Source organism: Centropristis striata, chromosome 8 (assembly GCF_030273125.1).
Source record: "Centropristis striata isolate RG_2023a ecotype Rhode Island chromosome 8, C.striata_1.0, whole genome shotgun sequence".
Lineage (NCBI taxonomy): Eukaryota > Metazoa > Chordata > Actinopteri > Perciformes > Serranidae > Centropristis > Centropristis striata.
In genome coordinates, this window is record NC_081524.1 from 20,180,123 (window position 1) to 20,198,482 (window position 18,360).

The window sequence follows — 18,360 nt, forward strand, 5'->3', positions numbered from 1 at the left end:
GCCTAATCACAAATGAGACACAGGTGTGTGGGGACAAAATAGGAAGTGAAACTCGACACAACATACAAGAACCAAGACTACAAAATAAAACAGAAAGTGCACACACAAGAAGCAAACCATTCCAAAAATAAAAGCAGACCATCACAAACTGAGAAAATGAAGAATAGATAGGAGTAAAATAAAAAGCTAAATGAACATCATTACTACTCAGTGTCAGGCAATATATGATATAAATCACAAAAAAGCAACATTTTCTGCATTATATATCCTGTAAAAAAGTTTTATCGACCGATAATATCTGTTAACCAAATATATCTGTCATGCTCTACCATAGAGGAAGATTAGAGAATCTGGAGGAAGTTATATCTGCAGAGTCCTTTTAGTAGATAAGACGAACTAGAACTGTGAGAGAGTGAAGTCCATATACCTGAACATTTCATGCAGTAGAACTGTCACTTGATTCGTTGATTTGCTGATTATCAGAAAGTTTAGCAACTATGTTTTTTCTTGAATATATTTGGGTTTTGGACTGTTGTTCCAGCCAAAAAGATGATAAGATTTTAATAAGTTACCTTTGTCTCTCAGAAACTGTTTTTTATTTTTCTAAATTCATTCATTATCCTTAACCACTTATTCAAACTCTGGGTACACCCTGCATAGTTCTCCAGACTATCACAGAGCTGACACACTGAGACAGACAGCCATTCACACTCTCATTCACTCCTACGGGTAATTAAGAGTCGGAAGCCCGAGAACCCGGAGAGAACACACACTGACAGTTGCTGTGAGAAGAAAGTGCTATCAACTACATCACCGTTTATTTTACTTAAATTAAAAATGTCAATATGTATCCTGAAAATAATCTCAATTCAAACCCAAGCAAGTATATTAAGTAGTTAATATTAGCCCTACCTTGATGACTGTGAAACACTGCTTACATGAATGCATCAAAAATAACAATCCAATAATATATTTAGAATTAATATAATAATCTGAGTCGGGCCATTCTGCATAACAAGTGCTTTTACTGTTGATGCTGCTACTTTTGTACTTTTACTTAAGTTAGTTTTGAATGCAGGACTTTTACTTTTAGTGGAGTAATTATTCAGTGTGACATTTTACTGAAGTAAAGGATTAATACTTCTTCCACCCCTGCTGGTTTGTTTACAGGTGCATCTCAATAAATTAGAATATTATAGAGAAGTTTATTGATGTCAGTTATTAAATTTAAAAAAGTGGAAATAACACATTATGAAACATTTCATGTCTCAATTTATTCAATTTCTTCTAATTATAATAATTATGGCTTACATTTAATAAAGACCTAAAATCCAGTGTCTCAAAAAATTTAATATTACAAAAGACCATTTTTAAAAAGTATGTTTAATATGGAAATGTTGGCCTCTGAAAAGTCTATATGACTCAATACTTGGTTTGGGATATTTGACTTGAACTACTGGAAATGGACTTTTCCATCATATTCTAATTTATTGAGATGCACCTGTGTGATGTGAGTCTCTACACACATGCCACCCAAACAAACTATAAATGTTGCACATAGTGTTGAAAGCTGTCCAGTTTGGGGTCATCCCTATGTTCCCCGCTCTGGGAAAACGGTCCAATGATGATTTGATTTGATGTTCCCCTCTTTGTATGAGACTGGGGAACATAGGACACTTTTTCCCCGCTTTTCCCAAAAAGGGTCCTATGTTCCCCACTGTTGTGGGGTTAGAGTTAGCTGGAGACCTGCAGGTTTGCCACCCCTGACCTAATCTTTCCTCATTTAGGTCTATTTGCATATGCGCGTCAAACAGCCTATTGGCCTACATAGGACTATTTGCCATGAATTTGGCAGAAATGGTGGAAAAAGTAACAAACCGGGGAACATAGGACCCTTTTTGGGAAAAGCGGGGAAAAAGTGTCCTATGTTCCCCAGTCTCATACAAAGAGGGGAACATCAAATCAAATCAAATCAAAATGACTTTATTTGGGACCCGTGGAACATAGACACACTCCCTGTAGATTGAGCAGTAGCTGTAGTTTGGTGTCTGTCTGATCCTCCTACCTGGAGTCTGTTCCACCCACAGGGACCCCCAGTGACAGACTCCCACCACCAGCATGTGGATACCTCATATAGAGAATTACCATTTCCTCCATCGGCGTGCAGCCTGTTCCTGCGTCCCGTCTTCCTTCTCTGGGCCGTGGCCTCATGCACCAGAGCCAGCAGCAGGAGGCAGAGCCCCACTCCTCTCCTCAGGTTTCCCCTCAGCAACATTTCCATCCTAGTAGAGAAATTAGACAAGTAAGCGCAGAAGCTTACAGTGGATGCAAAAACACAAAATATCCAGCCACTTTCATAAGATTCACCTGTTTTGTTTGTTTTATACTATCATGCATCCTACTAGCCACACCCGAAATAGAGAGCTGAGAAGTCTCTCACAGTAATGATTATACCTTAATTACTTTAAATTAAACTGTTTCTGATAGTGCTTTACAAAATGTGAGCAATTATAGAAACAAAGTATGAAATAGAAAAATGTCTGCAAATACTAATTTGTTGAATGTTGTAACCTTTAAATAATCTATAAAATATTAATTGCACATAATATCATTAAAATAAGCATGTTAGTAATCAATAATCATGTTAAATAACCTTCTCTAAATTACTTATCTATAGTAGATACATTGAAGTTGCCATTCAAATTCTAACTTAACAGGAAAAGTAAACTAAATTAAGGGTGCACACTGTATTTAGCATGCAAAAAAAGTTGTTTTACCTAGAATCTCATTTATCTTCAGGCAGTGCTTGTAGTCCATTCAGCTGTGGCTCTTTGGGAGGCATTTCGCCGCGAAATAAAGTCCTCTAAAGCGGGCTGAGACAGACATCAGATGAGCTGGTGTGCTGTGTGTGTACCCGGGGGCTCTGGGGCCGCTCCAACATTTCAGCGACGGTCCAGTTCAGAGCTTGAACGACTGACTGACCGAAGGGACTTTATTTTTCCTGACTCTGTGTCTGTCCACTGACACAGTAACATCCTGCAGAAATATTATTGGGGAAAAGGAATAGAATAGACTTGCTACAGTTCAATTTACCAGTATGACAAAGTTGGTAAAATCAAAATAAAGCGCACCGAAACACTTCTCTGTAAGAATATTTAAGAAGCATTGTGGTGTTTTTCTTGGTCAGAGGTCCATTGCGACTTATTCTCATCACTTTTTGCACAAGTTGGAAAGGTTAATGCAGCTTTTGTTTGTGTTGTGGCTGTTGCGCATGGAGATTGTTTGGATACTGTGCGTAATATTCCCAAATGAGATTATTTTGCGTTCCAACTGTTGCCAAATAATGCGAAAAACAGATGTAGTATGTTTCCCATGTACAGTACAGATTCATTCATTCATATTAAACTTATTTCTAATAGTAGTAGTAGTCTTTCAAAGTGGAAGTACGGACAATCCGCCGATAGACTAATTACTTTGTGGTCAAAACAACCTGCTTAATTTTACCCGATTATCTAAATTATTCTGATAATAAAAAGGGTTTTGAATTCAGCCAGTCGTTTTCCTTTCTATGCGCTTAAACCAGCTTTGGTAACGGCTCCCTCTGCTGGTGAAATGCGTGCATAACCGCGCCTTACCGGAACTTTGAGTAACTTGACACTTCCAACAACACGGACATGTTTTTGTGTAACACACAACATTCAGTGGGGCTACTCGGCTAGAAGTGCCCCTTCTCGACATGTGCATGCCAAATCGCGACTCACCTGCTAATTTAAACACCCTGCGTGTTTGTAAGTAACATATTTAATATTTTTAAGTGTTAGCAAATGTTTTCGACGGTTAGCTAAACCGGCGCTTGCTAAACCGTCATGATTTAGCTCGTCCTTCACTCGTTAGCATTAGCTTACTAAGTTAGCATGTCAGCAAACTTTAGTTTGAGCTACTCAAACACCTTGTCAAATATAAGATTAAATGCACCATTTTACCTCACATGGATCCTTTACTTCAAAACAGTGCATTGTTTATTAGCTGTTTAGCATCGGGTTGCTAACTTTTAGCTTTTGAAGTCAACAGCAGTAACTCTCAGGTTTACATGATCAGTTTAGCTAATTTACAAGTTAACGAGACTTTCACATATTTATGGGATTTTATGTTTTTTTCCTCCCTCGCTGGCGTTGGGCAACATTTCAGTAAGGTGAGGTGTTGTATACGTGTTTCTACTGAAAATATCCTAGTATGCATTCAAACCTTACTTACAAACTTACTAGGGCTGGGCGATATGGACCAAAAGTCATATCCTGATATACTTAAGCTGAATATCAATATATTGTATATATCCTGATATTTTTTATCACAAAGTGAGAGCAAATGTTCAGTCAAAGTAAAATATGACATGTCACAAGTAGTTTTATTGAAACCATTTATTTAATTGAACATAAATACTGTATATCAACAGGAGTACCTTTTAAAAATAAATTAAATTAAAGCTCCATAAAGTGCACATTTGAATAAAAAAATATCTTTAATAAAAATAGCCTATGAAATAAAATAGGCCAATCTCTTTCCAAAATAAATATATTTATTTGAGAAAAGAATAACGAACATTACAAAATAACTAAATATGACAAACCCTAGTAAGGGCAGCATTTATAAAGAACACAATTTTAACTATATCGATATATGCGATATGGTCTAATTCCATATCGCATCTGAAATCTAAATATATCGATCTATCTTTTATATCGATATATCGACCAGCCCCAACCCAGGGGCAGCCCTCATAAAAAGTAAATAATTTACCACAGAAATACATAAAATTGAAATAGATAAAGTACAAGTACTTGAGTTTGTACTTAAGATCAGTTCTTTTACTAAGAGAACTTGTACTTAAATGTACTTAGTTACATTCCACATAGGCTAATTTCTGTGTCTGTCTAATTTCCAAGTTGTAGAAAAAGCGAATTCCCTTGGATCCTTCTAGCTGCTTCTGAATCATGAGTGGCTCCAAGCCAGACATCCTGTGGTCTCCCCACCACCCGGACCGCTATGTCATCTGTGACTCTGAGCTGGGGCTGTACCGTATTGGACCTGTGGGCAGCTCAGAAACCAAGGCGGGCACTCTGCCTCTCTCTGAAGAAACTGCTGCTACTTTACTAGCCATTAACTCGGACACCCCGTACATGAAATGTGTGGCCTGGTACCCAAAGCACGAGCCTGAGTGTCTGCTCGCTGTGGGTCAAGCTAACGGCAGAGTGGTGCTCACCAGCCTGGGTCAGAGCCACAACTCGACATGTAAAGAGCTGGTGGGGAAAGAGTTTGTGCCCAAGCATGCTCGTCAATGCAACACTTTAGCCTGGAACCCAGTGGACAGCAACTTGCTGGCTGCTGGGTTGGACAAGCACCGGGCAGACTTCTCTGTCCTCATATGGGACATTAGCAGTAAGTTCTCCCCAGAGACCAGTGTAGCCTCTGATAAGATTCGTCTCTCATCTGTGGATTTGGACTCGAGCTCAGTAGTGACCAAACCGCTGTATGAGTTAGGTCAGAACGATGCCTGCCTGTCCCTCTGCTGGCTGCTCCGTGACCCAAAGCTGCTGCTGGCTGGAATGCACCGGAACCTCGCAATATTTGACCTGAGAAACACAAGCCAGAAGACGTTTGTTAACACTAAGGCCATCCAGGGGGTGACAGTCGACCCGCACGTCCATGACCGCGTGGCCTCTTTCTTTGAGGGCCAGGTGGCCATCTGGGACCTGAGGAAGTTTGAGAAGCCTGTCCTCACGCTCACTGAGCAGCCTAAGCCGCTTACCAAGGTAAGATGCAGTTTGTTTTTGAGGTATTGACAAAAAGTTAACTTAAATTAGTATTAGAATTGTGTTTTAAGGTTTGTCCATTCTGAAGATGTAGTTTGGTAATAAAATATTCAGTACGGTAGATTTTATAAGCAAAAAACTGTTTATAACACGATTTGCATTTTTACAACCTCTGCTGTCCTCTCCTCTCTGCTCTGTGTAAACAGCCTGTTATGTAGGATGTTCAATGAATATTTTTTACGTCACTCAGCAGAATCATTCATGACTTCCCAGTGTTGCTGAAGAACACAGAATGTAATTTTTTATCAGGATTATCAGGTTATTCTAAAAGGTTTATTTTTGGCAACATTTTAAATGAGTTGATGAAATGATCTGTAGAATAAAGTGATTAAAGTGGGGCTTTTGGTTAGAAACCTTCAAAATGCTTAAGGGCTGTCTGTTTTTTGATTGATTCTGAAGATGTAGTTTGGTAATAAAAAAATCAGTACAGTATATGTTATTAGCAGAAAATTGGCAGTTTCTAACACAATGCTTTCCTTTCTCCTTTCAGGTGGCTTGGTGTCCAACCCGTAACGGCCTACTGGCCACGCTGACACGTGACAGCAACATCATCCGCCTGTACGACATGCAGCATACCCCTACACCCATCGGCGACGAGACGGAGCCCACCATCATTGAGCGAAGCGTGCAGCCGTGTGAGAGCCAGATCGGCAGCTTCGCCTGGCACCCGTCCTCTCAGAACCGCATGGTGGTAGTGTCGGCGGCCAACCGGGTCATGACCGACTTCACCGTGTTCGAACGCATCTCCCTGGCCTGGAGCTCCACCACCTCGCTCATGTGGGCGTGCGGCAGACACCTGTACGACTGCGTGGAGGACGGAGCCGAAGGAGTGGAGAGCGTGATTGAGAAAGACATCGCCACCAAGATGAGGCAGAGGGCCCAGTCCAGGTACGGCCACGACACCGTCCAGGTGTGGAGGAACCACCTGCTGGCCGGAGGGAACGATCCTCAGCTCAAGTCTCTTTGGTATGACCTGTATTATATCCTTTCTGACGATGAGGTGGTGGAAATACCTGCTGAGTGTTCATGTTTATGTTGGTATAACAGTCATTGGGAAACTACTGTGATTTGGTACACACTGTAGAAACATATTTTTTTATTGAAGTTTTCTTGAACAATTACAGTGGGTGGGTGTAACACATATACATAAGTCAACCTTGCAATTAATCAACATGTCCTTGTTGTCCAATAGTAGAAGTGGTGGCGTCCTCTTCCTGTCTTCTCTAATTTGTCCATTTATTATTATCATTATTATGACATTATTTGTCATCAAATTGTGACTCTTGAAGTCTCACTTTGTGTGTAAATCTCTCCATTACATAAATTTCTTCCTCAGTGCACACCCACTGCTCGACGACAATATTTTAATTAGATACTGATCCTCTTTTTGTACAACATCACCTGTCAAATGTAAAAAAAGTATAGTACCTTCCAAGATTTGGATATCTTGTATCCTGTTTTTTTTTTTAAGGTTTGCCATATTTCGTCCCAAGACCAAAATATATGTGAATGATCTACATCCATGAGTCCAGATGATCTCCAGCATGGCTGCTGGGTTGATACAACTCCCCTCCTGATTTTAGGAGTAATGAAATACTGGATCAAATTTTTCCAGTTAAACTCTCTCCAGGTCCTGGAGCTAGTGGACGTGCACTGTGTTTCACACATGACAACAAGCATCTTTTTTTAAAAACTATTTTGATAATGTACATAGGGCTGCATGATATGAGGAAAATATGCTATATATGATCACTTTAAATATTGTGCTATGATTATGTGCTTTAAACTCCAAAATCAGTTACAATTCCTATATAAGCATCACATATGAAGCAGTGTGCAGAGGATATGGAGCTGAAACTTCAGGGGAACAAACAGTCTGTAGTCTACTCTGGCATCAAGAACATTGTAAAGACCAGCTCAGGTGAGTTGTGTCTTATCAACCCACTGTATGAAGTTAGATCTTGGTTAAATGTTTGCTTGTTTTTAAACATTGTTCGTATTTGTCTTGTCCTGCATTAATAGTACATTTCAAAATGGGAAAATGTACTCATTAACTGTTGTGTGTGTGTGTTTTCTTGATTCCTCTAGGCACAACAGAGAGCCGCAGATGCTGGAGTGGTTCGGACCGGCAGACAGACGTACCACGGTACCACAGCGAGGAGCGCTGCCTCGCCCTGCGGCTCTGCGGCTGGATCAGCCGCGGCCCCGACATCGACGTGGAGATATTTCTGCGATCGCTGGAGCAGGAGCGTGAATGGGAGCGGGCGGCCGCCGTGGCTCTGTTCAACCTGGACATCCGCCGGGCCATCCAGATCCTCAACAAGGGAGCGACCGCTGAGAAGGGTGAGCGCTGCTGCAGCAGTGTGGAGGGTGGGAGGAATGTTTGATACACGCAAATGTGAAGCTTTTCAGTCATTTTAAATGGACATAGATGTGGTATGAGGTATGCTCATTTCTGAAGGGCTGCAGTGTGTCCATTTATTTCTGACAATGGACACTTGCCTTCTCAGTTCCAAAGTTTTAACAAAGCAAAATGCACTCTCTTAAAGCGACAATACGCAATAAAAAAAAAAATAAAAAAAAAAAATTACCTGTTCCAGAAATAACGTATTATTAACATTCTTAAAGTTAGATGCAACAAAATATGTACTTATTCACTATAATTAGTTCACTTGATGATCTAACTTTAAATATTATAACTCAAAATGGTACATATTCTAAGAATTATCTTATCTTATGTCTAAAGCAACCATAGCAGTGAACAGCTATAGAATCATGTTGGATGGTAATGGTTGTTCCAGGCATGAGTCAAACCCTCAGATGTTAGCAGGTAAGACCTGTGGACTATAGTATAAGCAGGTCAATGCCCAGTAATGGACTACAAGGAGGTGGAGGCAAGCTTTTGGCTTGGGCTTTTTACTTTTTTGGCTTGATTAAATCATGTAGTGGTTCAAAATGAAGCAGAAGCAGTAAAAAACAATTACACTTTGAAACCACCCTTCACTGAGATCCCATTGATTTGCACTCCAGAGTCATCTGCATCTGCATTATTGTGCATTGTAATGTCCTGCAGCTTCAACAGGAAATTATGTAAGCAATATTTATAAAGCTGTGTCAGCTCAGGTCAAGAGTGTGTATAAAACTGTTACACTCTCCTGATAAACATAGTTTATGCCTCAGTGTGTTAAATTGCTTTTTTCCCTCAGAGCCTTTTAACAAATGAACTTAAGGTCTGAAGGAATTTCAAAAATGTAACAGCAGGAGAACCTTGTTTTTCACACAACACTCATCCTGCAGTGCTTTTCACACTGAGGTTTAACGAAAAAATGGAGAGAAAAGGCTGTTGTTTATGCACGTCTTGACTTAGAAAAATTCCACCAATGTAGGTCAAACGTTTTTCTGCTGTGTGTTCTAATGAGTGTTTCCTGAACATGACTGATGGGCTGATTCATTAGATAAGGCGTGTCAGCAGGAACACCTCACCAATAACAGTGTTTTTTTCTCAAACAGCAGCTCAGACTTAATGCACTGATTCCCATCTGCACACACAAGTATATAGTCATCATTTAGTCTGGCATGTTCCCAGACTGCTTTTCAAAACATGTACTGAGGTGATAATCTGACTGTTAACAGCCTGTCTTACTTTTGCAAAAAAAAGCCTGTATTTTATATGTATTGTAAGCCAGTATTTTATTACACTTTTTCTACAAGTTTCAATTGAAATTTACCATTTGTTGCAGTAGTTTGTATTATGACATTTTGGGGAGAGACGCTTATTCATATTCTACAGCCACAAGACCCTTATGATAAAGCTAAGCCTGGCTCAGTCCAAAAGTAAAAGAAATCCACCTACCAGCACCTCTAAATCTCATTTATTAATATGTTATATCTTGTTTGTTTAATCTTCACAAAAGCTTATATGTGTATGTTTTTCAAACATGTTAATGAGAAAGCTTTAGATTTGCTGGTAGGGGGATTTTCAGCAGCATACAAGTACATACAAGTACTTGTTTTCAGACGTTCTGCTAAACTAAGCTAACCACCTTCTGCCTGTAGCTTCATATTTAATTTAAAATTCAGAATTCAAAATTACTTTATTTATACCCGAGGGGAAAATTCAGAAATTCAGTTAGTCGGTTAGCTCTTAATGTAAGACATGAGAGTTTATTGATCTTTTCATCTAACTCTCGGCAAGAAAGGGTATTACTCAAATTGTCAAACTACTGAATCATACATCACTCTGGCCTTTGAAGTCCTTTATCGCCTTATTGTTCTGCTGGCCCATCTGACTTCTTTCAGAGCTGTAGTGGGCTTGTTTAAAGCTACAGCTAAGATACTGACATCATATGAAACTTAAAAAACGCACCAAAGTACCCACACATCTCTCCCCTTTACAGACATGCCCACTCTATGCTAATACCATGCTGTTTTGAGCAAGAACCATGGCGTTTTTTGCATGCAGTACAAATGCATTATTTCCACATATTGTATGTGAATATTTAATAGCCTGTGAATTGCATAAAATTGGGTATGACTGGAAGGCTCGTTTTCATTCAATGAGTCCATTTTTTTATTAATGTGTGATGATGTTAGACCACATATTGGCCATTTCATTGCAGTAAGAGCATTTTATGAAACTTGACCTCACTATAAAATTTCCTGTTGTGACCTGGATAATAATCACAGCTTCAAACTTCACAACCACAAACTAGAGACCCAGAGCATTCAGAGGATGTATAGCTTTCCTAGGTATATTGACATTATTGGGGTTCTCAGAACAAAAGTGCTCGCCATCTAATTGCCGAAAAATGAAATTCTTGCAGAAATAAAAAAATCTCCATTAAGCTATAGTGTTCTTCCAGGTTGTGGTGTCGTTTTGACAATTTTAATAAATTCTCAAGTAAAAAAGGTCAAATGTATCACCAAAACTAAAAGAAATTGCTGCAACAACATTAATTTATTAACAGTCAATACCCAAATCCCAGGTATCACTATAGGGACTAAAAAAAAGTCTAATCGGTGCATCCCTTTTTTATTTTGTCCACTCACAGTGCAGCACTTGCAGTAGATATTTTGAACGAAGTGAATAACCCTGCGTGTCTTACTCCTTCTTTTTCACAGGTGACCTGAACCTGAATGTGGTTGCCATGGCTCTGTCAGGCTACACCGACGAGAAGTCCTCCCTGTGGAGGGAGATGTGCAGCTCTCTGAGGCTGCAGCTGAAGAACCCCTACCTTTGCGTCATGTTTGCCTTTCTCACCAGTGAGCCTGGAGCCTACGATGGCGTGCTGGTATTGAATCTCTTATTATCATGGAATTTCATAGCTCTGTTACAAACACAAGGAACGTTATTGAAAAGTGTTTAAATTGGCTCTCTTTTCTCACCGAACAGTAGCTGTTTTGTTCCCATTTCATGAAAACCTTTATGTTCTTAACATGGTGATGAATAGCTTGTTAATACACCAGTGGTCTTTATTGGGAAAATCCTCAGGTGCACAGGAAAAAGATGTGTTTCAAGTTATAAAACCTCCCAGAAAATGAACCTGTGCCCAGGACAGAGTGTATGTTTGTGGTTTTTCCTCTCTCAGTTGCATCAGATTCTGGCCACCAGCTGCTGTCACATTTATTTATCTCTTTAGACCTTTTTCCTCACCAGAAGTGATGACTCCACGATAAGAACATTTAGCCAGTGACTTCGACGATCTTGGCTTTCAGAGTTGATTAGGTGTAAAAGAATTTTCTACAGAACTGTGACACAGAGCAGAGATCTTAACATTGCCAGCTAACAAGTTTTCATGCCAATAAGTCGACACATATGCTATGTAATGAATGCAAGACACTCGTTGCAATGCAGGAAGAAGATAAAAATCTTTATCTGTATTTCAGTATGAGAGCAGTGTTGCTGTACGGGACCGAGTAGCCTTTGCTTGTATGTTTCTCAGCGATGCACAGGTAACACAAGTCAATCTATTAATACCATACTATGCATATGTCACATCCTGTAACACCATTCCCTCATGCATTTAGTTAAAGCACACATTTACTTAGCGTTCTCTTATTTTAATACTCGTATATCTCTGGGGGTATTATATGGCTGCAGCTGCCTCGATACATCGACAAGCTAACCAATGAGATGAAGGAGGCGGGCAACCTGGAGGGCATCCTGCTGACGGGTCTGACTAAGGATGGCGTTGACCTTATGGAGAGCTATGTGGACCGCACTGGAGATGTTCAAACTGCCAGCTTCTGCATGCTGAAGGTACACAAATACAGACAAATTATGCAAAGCGAGTCCTATCCTTGTACTAAGGATGCATTCACACCAAGTTATGTTTTCACTTTTGTAGTTTGCATTAAAAGCGTTTACATCTTTTTGTTTTGATAAATCTACTGCAGATAATGATTATATCCATTACAAGGCTCATGGAAATTTGCCTAAAGCATGGAAACTGAAGCTACTGTAGTTTGTTCTGTTTGATAAACCCTTCAGATAAATAAAACACAGGTAAATAATGTAATCCACTGAGTATAAATATAACAAGTACCCCATAGCAACATGAGCAGAATTTAATTCCCTAATTTTTATTTATAAATGTCTCCTGCAAATGTGGCCTTAGTGTATCACTGCTCTAAAACCAGATCTCCTGATCCAGATCTGCCTGTTTGACTCTAAGTTTCCCCCTCAGGTAAATACTGAACTTGGACTTCCACCACACTGCACAGAGGATCGAAAAACTCTAATGCTGCTCGATTATGGCAAAAATCATAATCACAATACAGACACAAATACAAATAGGCGGTAATCTAACAACAATGACGGTTTGATGACATCATGTTTTCTAAGGCAGGAACAACAACAACAATACTTTCCTTTCACTATAAATGACGCAGGACACTGTTTATTATTTTTGAATCAAGTAAACCTGTTTCTTTGTGCAACTCAACAGGTTTTTTACAGGGGATTTTTTTGTTGCTTAATTTGTTGTCTGGCCTCACATGCACTGCTAGAACTGTAGTACAAATCAATTTGATTCTGATATTAATAACAAACAACCTTTTTTAAAAAATAAAAAGCCCATAGTTGAACCTAATCACTAACTGTAGACATTTTATTTGAATTCAGTGCATTGTGAGAGGTGATAACAACAAGTGTTGTACCATGCAAACTGCAGACTGAGTTCTTATGGTTGAGAGTGCAGGGAACAGCTCCAACAAGCTAGAGTAGGTGATCCAGAAATAAAGGGTTTAATCAGTAACCCCAATGAACTATACACAAAGCTACAACAAAGAAATAAGGAGCTGTCGGTCTGATCGCACCCTTGGAGAAATCAAGGCACATGCTAAAACTTGCCTCCTCATTTCTAAAAGGTCACAGCTGTTATACTGAACACAATTACCACCATTGCCAGTAACATTATGATGCAAGTAAGAATTGTTTGCTGTCATGCACTTGTTTCCATAAAGAAAACTAAGTAAATTAAAGTGGCTGAACTGGTCTGTAACTTATTTAACTTGCTGGAGAACAGCTCTATTGGTTTGTGTTGTGTCTGTCCTGTCCTAACCTGCTCCTGAATAGAATACTGCAGTGTACAACTCATTCACCACCTATGCAATATACCTGTCACATACATGTACACAAACATGTACACATTCCTCCAGAGGGATGGGTGCAAGAAGGGTGAGACTTCTCGAAGCTATAAGGACACATTGACTATTTGTTGTGTAATATGCTTCCCCAGGCGATGTGCACAATAACGTGATACAGTAAAATAAGGCCAAGAAATGTTTTTCACTCCAACAGGGTTCCCCAGGTGAAGTGTTGAAAGACCCTCGAGTCCAGTGCTGGATAGAAAACTACCGCAACTTGTTGGATGCTTGGAGATTCTGGCACAAACGGGCCGAGTTTGACATCCATAGAGGCAAGCTGGACCCCAGCTCCAAACCACTGGCCCAGGTAACGGTCATTGGGGGACCAGTTTTATTTATTACATTTTATCACAGTTTTGTTTATTTAAATCTATGGGAAGTTCATGGTTTAGCAGTTCACTTTTTACGTTTCATTGTGCATTTCGGTAAAGGTAAATATACATAGGTAAATACCTTCATACGTGTAGAGATAGACGGATAGTAATAAATAATAATTCTTGATTAAAAAAAGTCTAAATAAATTATTATTAAAATAATCAATAAATAAATAAAGAGATGAAAACAAATGAAAAAAGGTATTTCAATAGTTACATAAAAAAATCAAAGTAAAAATTATTTAAAAATAAGTCAAAAAAGAGAGAAAAATTTAAATACAATTTACACTAAGTATAACAGGGATGATAACCAATATTTTTACGTAAAAAATTGTATTGCTGAAATGAAACTTTTGACCCATTTATCAATGGAAAATGTCAAACCATCACCTCTAAAAAAAAATAGGCAGGTTCCCAAGAATTTGCATAAAATGCATAAAAAATCTGAATCTAATGCACGTATTTACATAAACAAAAGTTCAGTTTGAACATGAAGCATACTGTCTTTGTACAGTTTTAACATATGCCACAAAGGACAAATGTTTACATTCTGTTTTGACAGTGTTAAAACTTTTTTCTGGGTTATAATTTGAATGTTTTGTGGTTTAGTAGTAGTACTCTCTGGCTCTTTGAAATTATTCACATTTTCTTTCTCATTTTACAGAATAAATTGTTAATTAACAAATGACAGAGATGAATTATTAATGAAAACAATCTCAAGTTACAGCCATACATATTTGTATTTGATCATGCCAACCATTATAAGTTATTGGTTAGGTTTGATAAAATTATTTGAAATGCACGTTCGCTGTCTTACTGTCTGGACTCTTAGGGCACTGACAAAACTCAAAGCAGTCCGTCTCGTTTGTTTCCTGTCTTACATATTGCTTGTACACTTGTGAAGGGTTTATTACAGTGCAAGTAGTTTGTGCCAAACTTGGAACACCCACAGCTCTGTTCTCTAATTCTTGTCATAAAACCTGTGTTATAGTAAGTAATGTTTGTTGTTCTCTTCGTTCCAAATAGCACACTCTTCTGCACTCTAAGTAACCCTTTAGTTAAGCCTTATACTAAAACTGTTTTTATGTGTGATTGTGAGTATGTCGGAGTTGCCAGCAAACCTCGGCACGTCCTAACTGCACCTCTGACATTCCAGTATTCACAGTTCAGCATATTGGGATGTTTTATCTAATGCTTATCTCCGTCTCCCGTCAAAGTAAAAATCTGACAGCTGGTGAGCGGGGCCTGTTGGTTTTTACCTTCAAGTTCACCGGTTCTTATCAACCGACCTTTGTGTTTGCTCTTTGTGCGACAGGTGTTTGTGAGCTGCAACTTCTGTGGCAAGTCTATCTCCTACAGCTGCTCGGCGATGCCTCACCAGGGCCGCGGGTTCAGCCAGTACGGTGTCAGCGGCTCGCCCACCAAGTCTAAAGTCACCAGTTGCCCCGGCTGCAGGAAACCCCTGCCACGCTGTGCCCTCTGCCTCATGAACATGGGCACACCTGTGTCTAATTGCCCAGGTAAACTAGGATTATGTAAACAGATGCTCAGCTGATATTTCCAGCAACAGGCAGTTGTCTTGGAGCAGCTTGTCTATAATATTTAACTGCACGGGGGATTGTCTGGACTTTGATCAGCATTTAGAGGCAGCTGCACCTGGACGTTCAGCAGCCAATTCAGTTTCTTTTTTTATTGCTGTGGATGTCGCTCATGCCAACGTTGTTATAGATTTTATCGATTGCTAATATTGACTTGTGGATTAATCTTTTCTGGCAGGAACAGGGAAGTCAGATGAGAAGGTGGACTTGACGAGGGAGAACAAACTGGCTCAGTTCAACAACTGGTTCACCTGGTGTCACAACTGCCGGCACGGCGGCCACGCTGGCCACATGCTCAGCTGGTTCAGGTGAGACTCTGACTGGATGTGAACGTGGCTCCTGCTACGATCTGTACATAAATCTGAAAATAGATAATTAGAGAAATATCCAAAATCCCTCTGTACAAAAGAAAAAAAGGGATTGTTTTCAAATATATCACGAGTTGATAGCAAAAAAACAGACGTAACATGAGAGTTATAAAGAGGCATACAGGAGGGGTGTTCGATATTGGATCAATAAGCCAACACAGTGGCCATATTTGATTAAATCTGCAGGTGTCATTACGCTAGGTGTTGCCTGTAAATAACCAACCTGTTATCGCAAACTGTTTGATCAAAGCAAGGCCATAGTTAAAGTTATAGTTACTGCAGCAGCCTACCACTCATGCTATTAGCTATGATAGTAACTTTAAAGCATCATGACACAAAGTCATTTATCACACTGATAGTGAATATTTCTGTTTCTTATGAGCCTCAAATGTCAAATGTATGTTAAAGCTTCACTTTCTGCCATTTCCTGTTTCTGTTCTTATGGCACAACATATTTCTTTTGACATAAATAAAAAAGTAGCTGCACACTCACCACTTACCCAGCGTTAATTGGGTAATGTTTATTGTAAATGTGCTAATAATAAATCACTTCAAAACTAGTCCCAATACATGGCTACTTAAAAAAAAAAGTATGTATTTATCATGCTTGCTTTTGTCAGCTAGCACCTCATCAGGACAGTTGTGTGTTTGACCTACTTTGACACAACATGTTTCTTTACCACCAAAGGGAGCGGTCTGGTCAGTAGTTATCCATCACTGACAAAGACAGTGTTGAGTAGAAAAAAATAGCCTGTGACAAAACACTCTAACAACAATTTAGTTCCAGGTATCTAAATAAAAAATTAAAAAGTTGTGAGCCATATTCCTTCAAATGGGTGTTTTACATCGTCAGAGCTTTCCTCCTGCACTCAGCTACCCTTTTCATGATGAGCAGCTGGAAAAGACAGTTCTTCATAGAGTGGTCAATTTGTGACGTTTGCCCTGCTGTGATGCCTGTTGGGAGAAAAGACAAATTAAAGTTACTTAATGGGAAACTTTGGTTGTTTTCAACCTAGAACCTGTTGTCCCAGGTGTTTGTGTCTCAGTGACTAATAGAGACAACAATTAAAAAAATTGGTCGAGTATTGAGTGTGAGCACTGCAGACATGAAACATGCTGCGAGGGAAAATGTGCTCTGTCAATGTGCACTTCAATTTTTGGATCAGGATTTTTTTTTAATTTAATGACTGGAAGGTACGCTAACCTGCTGTGCCTTTCTGTGGTCTTGTGGTCAGGATGTACTTCTGTATTATCTATGTTTTTTTTCTTGTCTTCATCTAACTTTTTAATTGACCCTCATTTGTCTGTTACAGAGACCACACAGAGTGCCCAGTGTCTGCTTGCACGTGTAAATGCATGCAGCTGGACACCACAGGGAACCTGGTGCCTTCAGACAGCAGCTAAACAGGAGACACTTGTCGGAAAAGTGAAGCCAAACACCAGCTCAAAGTCGACCAGTGCAGGTTCACCGCTGCACCCACCACACCGAGAACTGGGCAAGGGACAAAGGGTGCCGGCAGTGTCCTTCTCTGAAGCGGCTGCTTGAATAGAATGACCTACTGTTAAATTATAGTCTAGTGAATGTAATGTTGTAACAGAGCCCTATATAAAGAAGGGAGGCAGTGTGTTACTGATCTAACTAACTGAATCGATGACAGAAAGGGAGCAAATGCAAACTCGCTGCTCTGCTGATGTAAATCCCACTCAGGAGAAATACAAGAGGCTCTGCTGTAATCAGCCTCTTCCAATCTAACCTGAATCAGGCTTATGGTTTTATTTTAATCTAATAAATAAAGAAACAAAATCAAATATCCACTCACACATCAGGTTATAAAGATGTGATCCAAGGTGCCAATATGTCCGAGTTATATTTTTTGGCTTGTGTTTTAATACGCTATTTAACGTCTGCGTTTGTCTTACGAAAGGATGTTCACATACCTCATGAAAGCATTGTTCGGGGGCGAAGGACGGTACCCCGGGTGACGGAGCGGAGTGTAGCGCACAATAAAAACACTCTCTTGCTCTCTTCATGTTCCCCTGTGCCACTCTTCATCTGGCATTGTGCGGGAGGGCTTCCAGTGCGAGGGGTGGCTTTGGGGAAGGGGGGGGAATGAGGAATTGGTAGATGGCTAGGGGTGATGGGTGATGAGGAGGAAAGGGTGGGAGGCTGCGTCTGTATTCACCAGCCCACTCCAGGCCTGTGGTCCATGAAAGAAGCTCGCCAGAAAACAGCAGCTGCTCGGCACTCTGACAAGACCCTCCAGATTGTTCCCCTCATAAAGAACCTCAGCTGCCGGAACACTATTGACTCAAAGAGAGGGCGAGAGAACAGACAGCCTGGACCCTGTACCCCCCCCCATACACCCTCCGACATACACAGACTTGCCCTCTCTTTCTTTCTCTCTCTCTGTGGTGCCCAAATTGCACCCAAAAACTATGCATACCACACATCAATCCAAGGATGGGCGCCGTCTGTGGGGGGACGACCGTGTGTAAGCCGCAT

The 18,360-nt window shown here is 39.9% G+C and overlaps 2 protein-coding genes across 3 annotated transcripts in view; one reads left to right on the forward strand and one right to left on the reverse strand.

The window, feature by feature from the left end:
- The window catches only part of col28a1b (collagen, type XXVIII, alpha 1b), a 31,945-nt gene extending 29,664 nt beyond the window's left edge, over positions 1 to 2,281 (reverse strand). The window contains exon 1 of the mRNA XM_059338317.1: positions 2,146 to 2,281. Within this exon, the coding sequence (XP_059194300.1) occupies positions 2,146 to 2,281 (136 nt within the window). The remainder of the gene's footprint in view (positions 1 to 2,145) is intronic.
- mios (missing oocyte, meiosis regulator, homolog (Drosophila)) lies at positions 2,221 to 17,906 on the forward strand. 2 transcript variants are annotated; one of them, XM_059338309.1, is made up of 12 exons: positions 2,221 to 2,257; positions 4,944 to 5,810; positions 6,361 to 6,850; positions 7,693 to 7,791; positions 7,959 to 8,213; positions 10,992 to 11,161; positions 11,757 to 11,822; positions 11,971 to 12,129; positions 13,672 to 13,824; positions 15,207 to 15,411; positions 15,668 to 15,797; positions 17,171 to 17,906. In XM_059338309.1, exons 2-12 carry the CDS (start codon positions 4,992 to 4,994, stop codon positions 17,259 to 17,261), a joined length of 2,637 nt encoding a protein of 878 aa, XP_059194292.1. In that variant the 5' UTR covers positions 2,221 to 2,257; positions 4,944 to 4,991; the 3' UTR covers positions 17,262 to 17,906. The 2 variants fall into 2 exon arrangements, with proteins under 2 accessions (XP_059194292.1, XP_059194291.1); XM_059338308.1 differs by lacking the exon at positions 2,221 to 2,257 and adding an exon at positions 3,636 to 3,788.
- The last annotated feature ends 454 nt before the right edge of the window (positions 17,907 to 18,360 follow it).

Coding starts and splice junctions, on each gene's coding strand:
- mios (XM_059338309.1), top strand. CDS start 4,992: ATGAGTGGCTCCAAGCCAGACATCCTGTGGTCTCCCCACCACCCGGAC. Junction 7,792..7,958: donor CATTGTAAAGACCAGCTCAG/GTGAGTTGTGTC, acceptor TGATTCCTCTAG/GCACAACAGAGAGCCGCAGA. Junction 8,214..10,991: donor GGGAGCGACCGCTGAGAAGG/GTGAGCGCTGCT, acceptor TCTTTTTCACAG/GTGACCTGAACCTGAATGTG.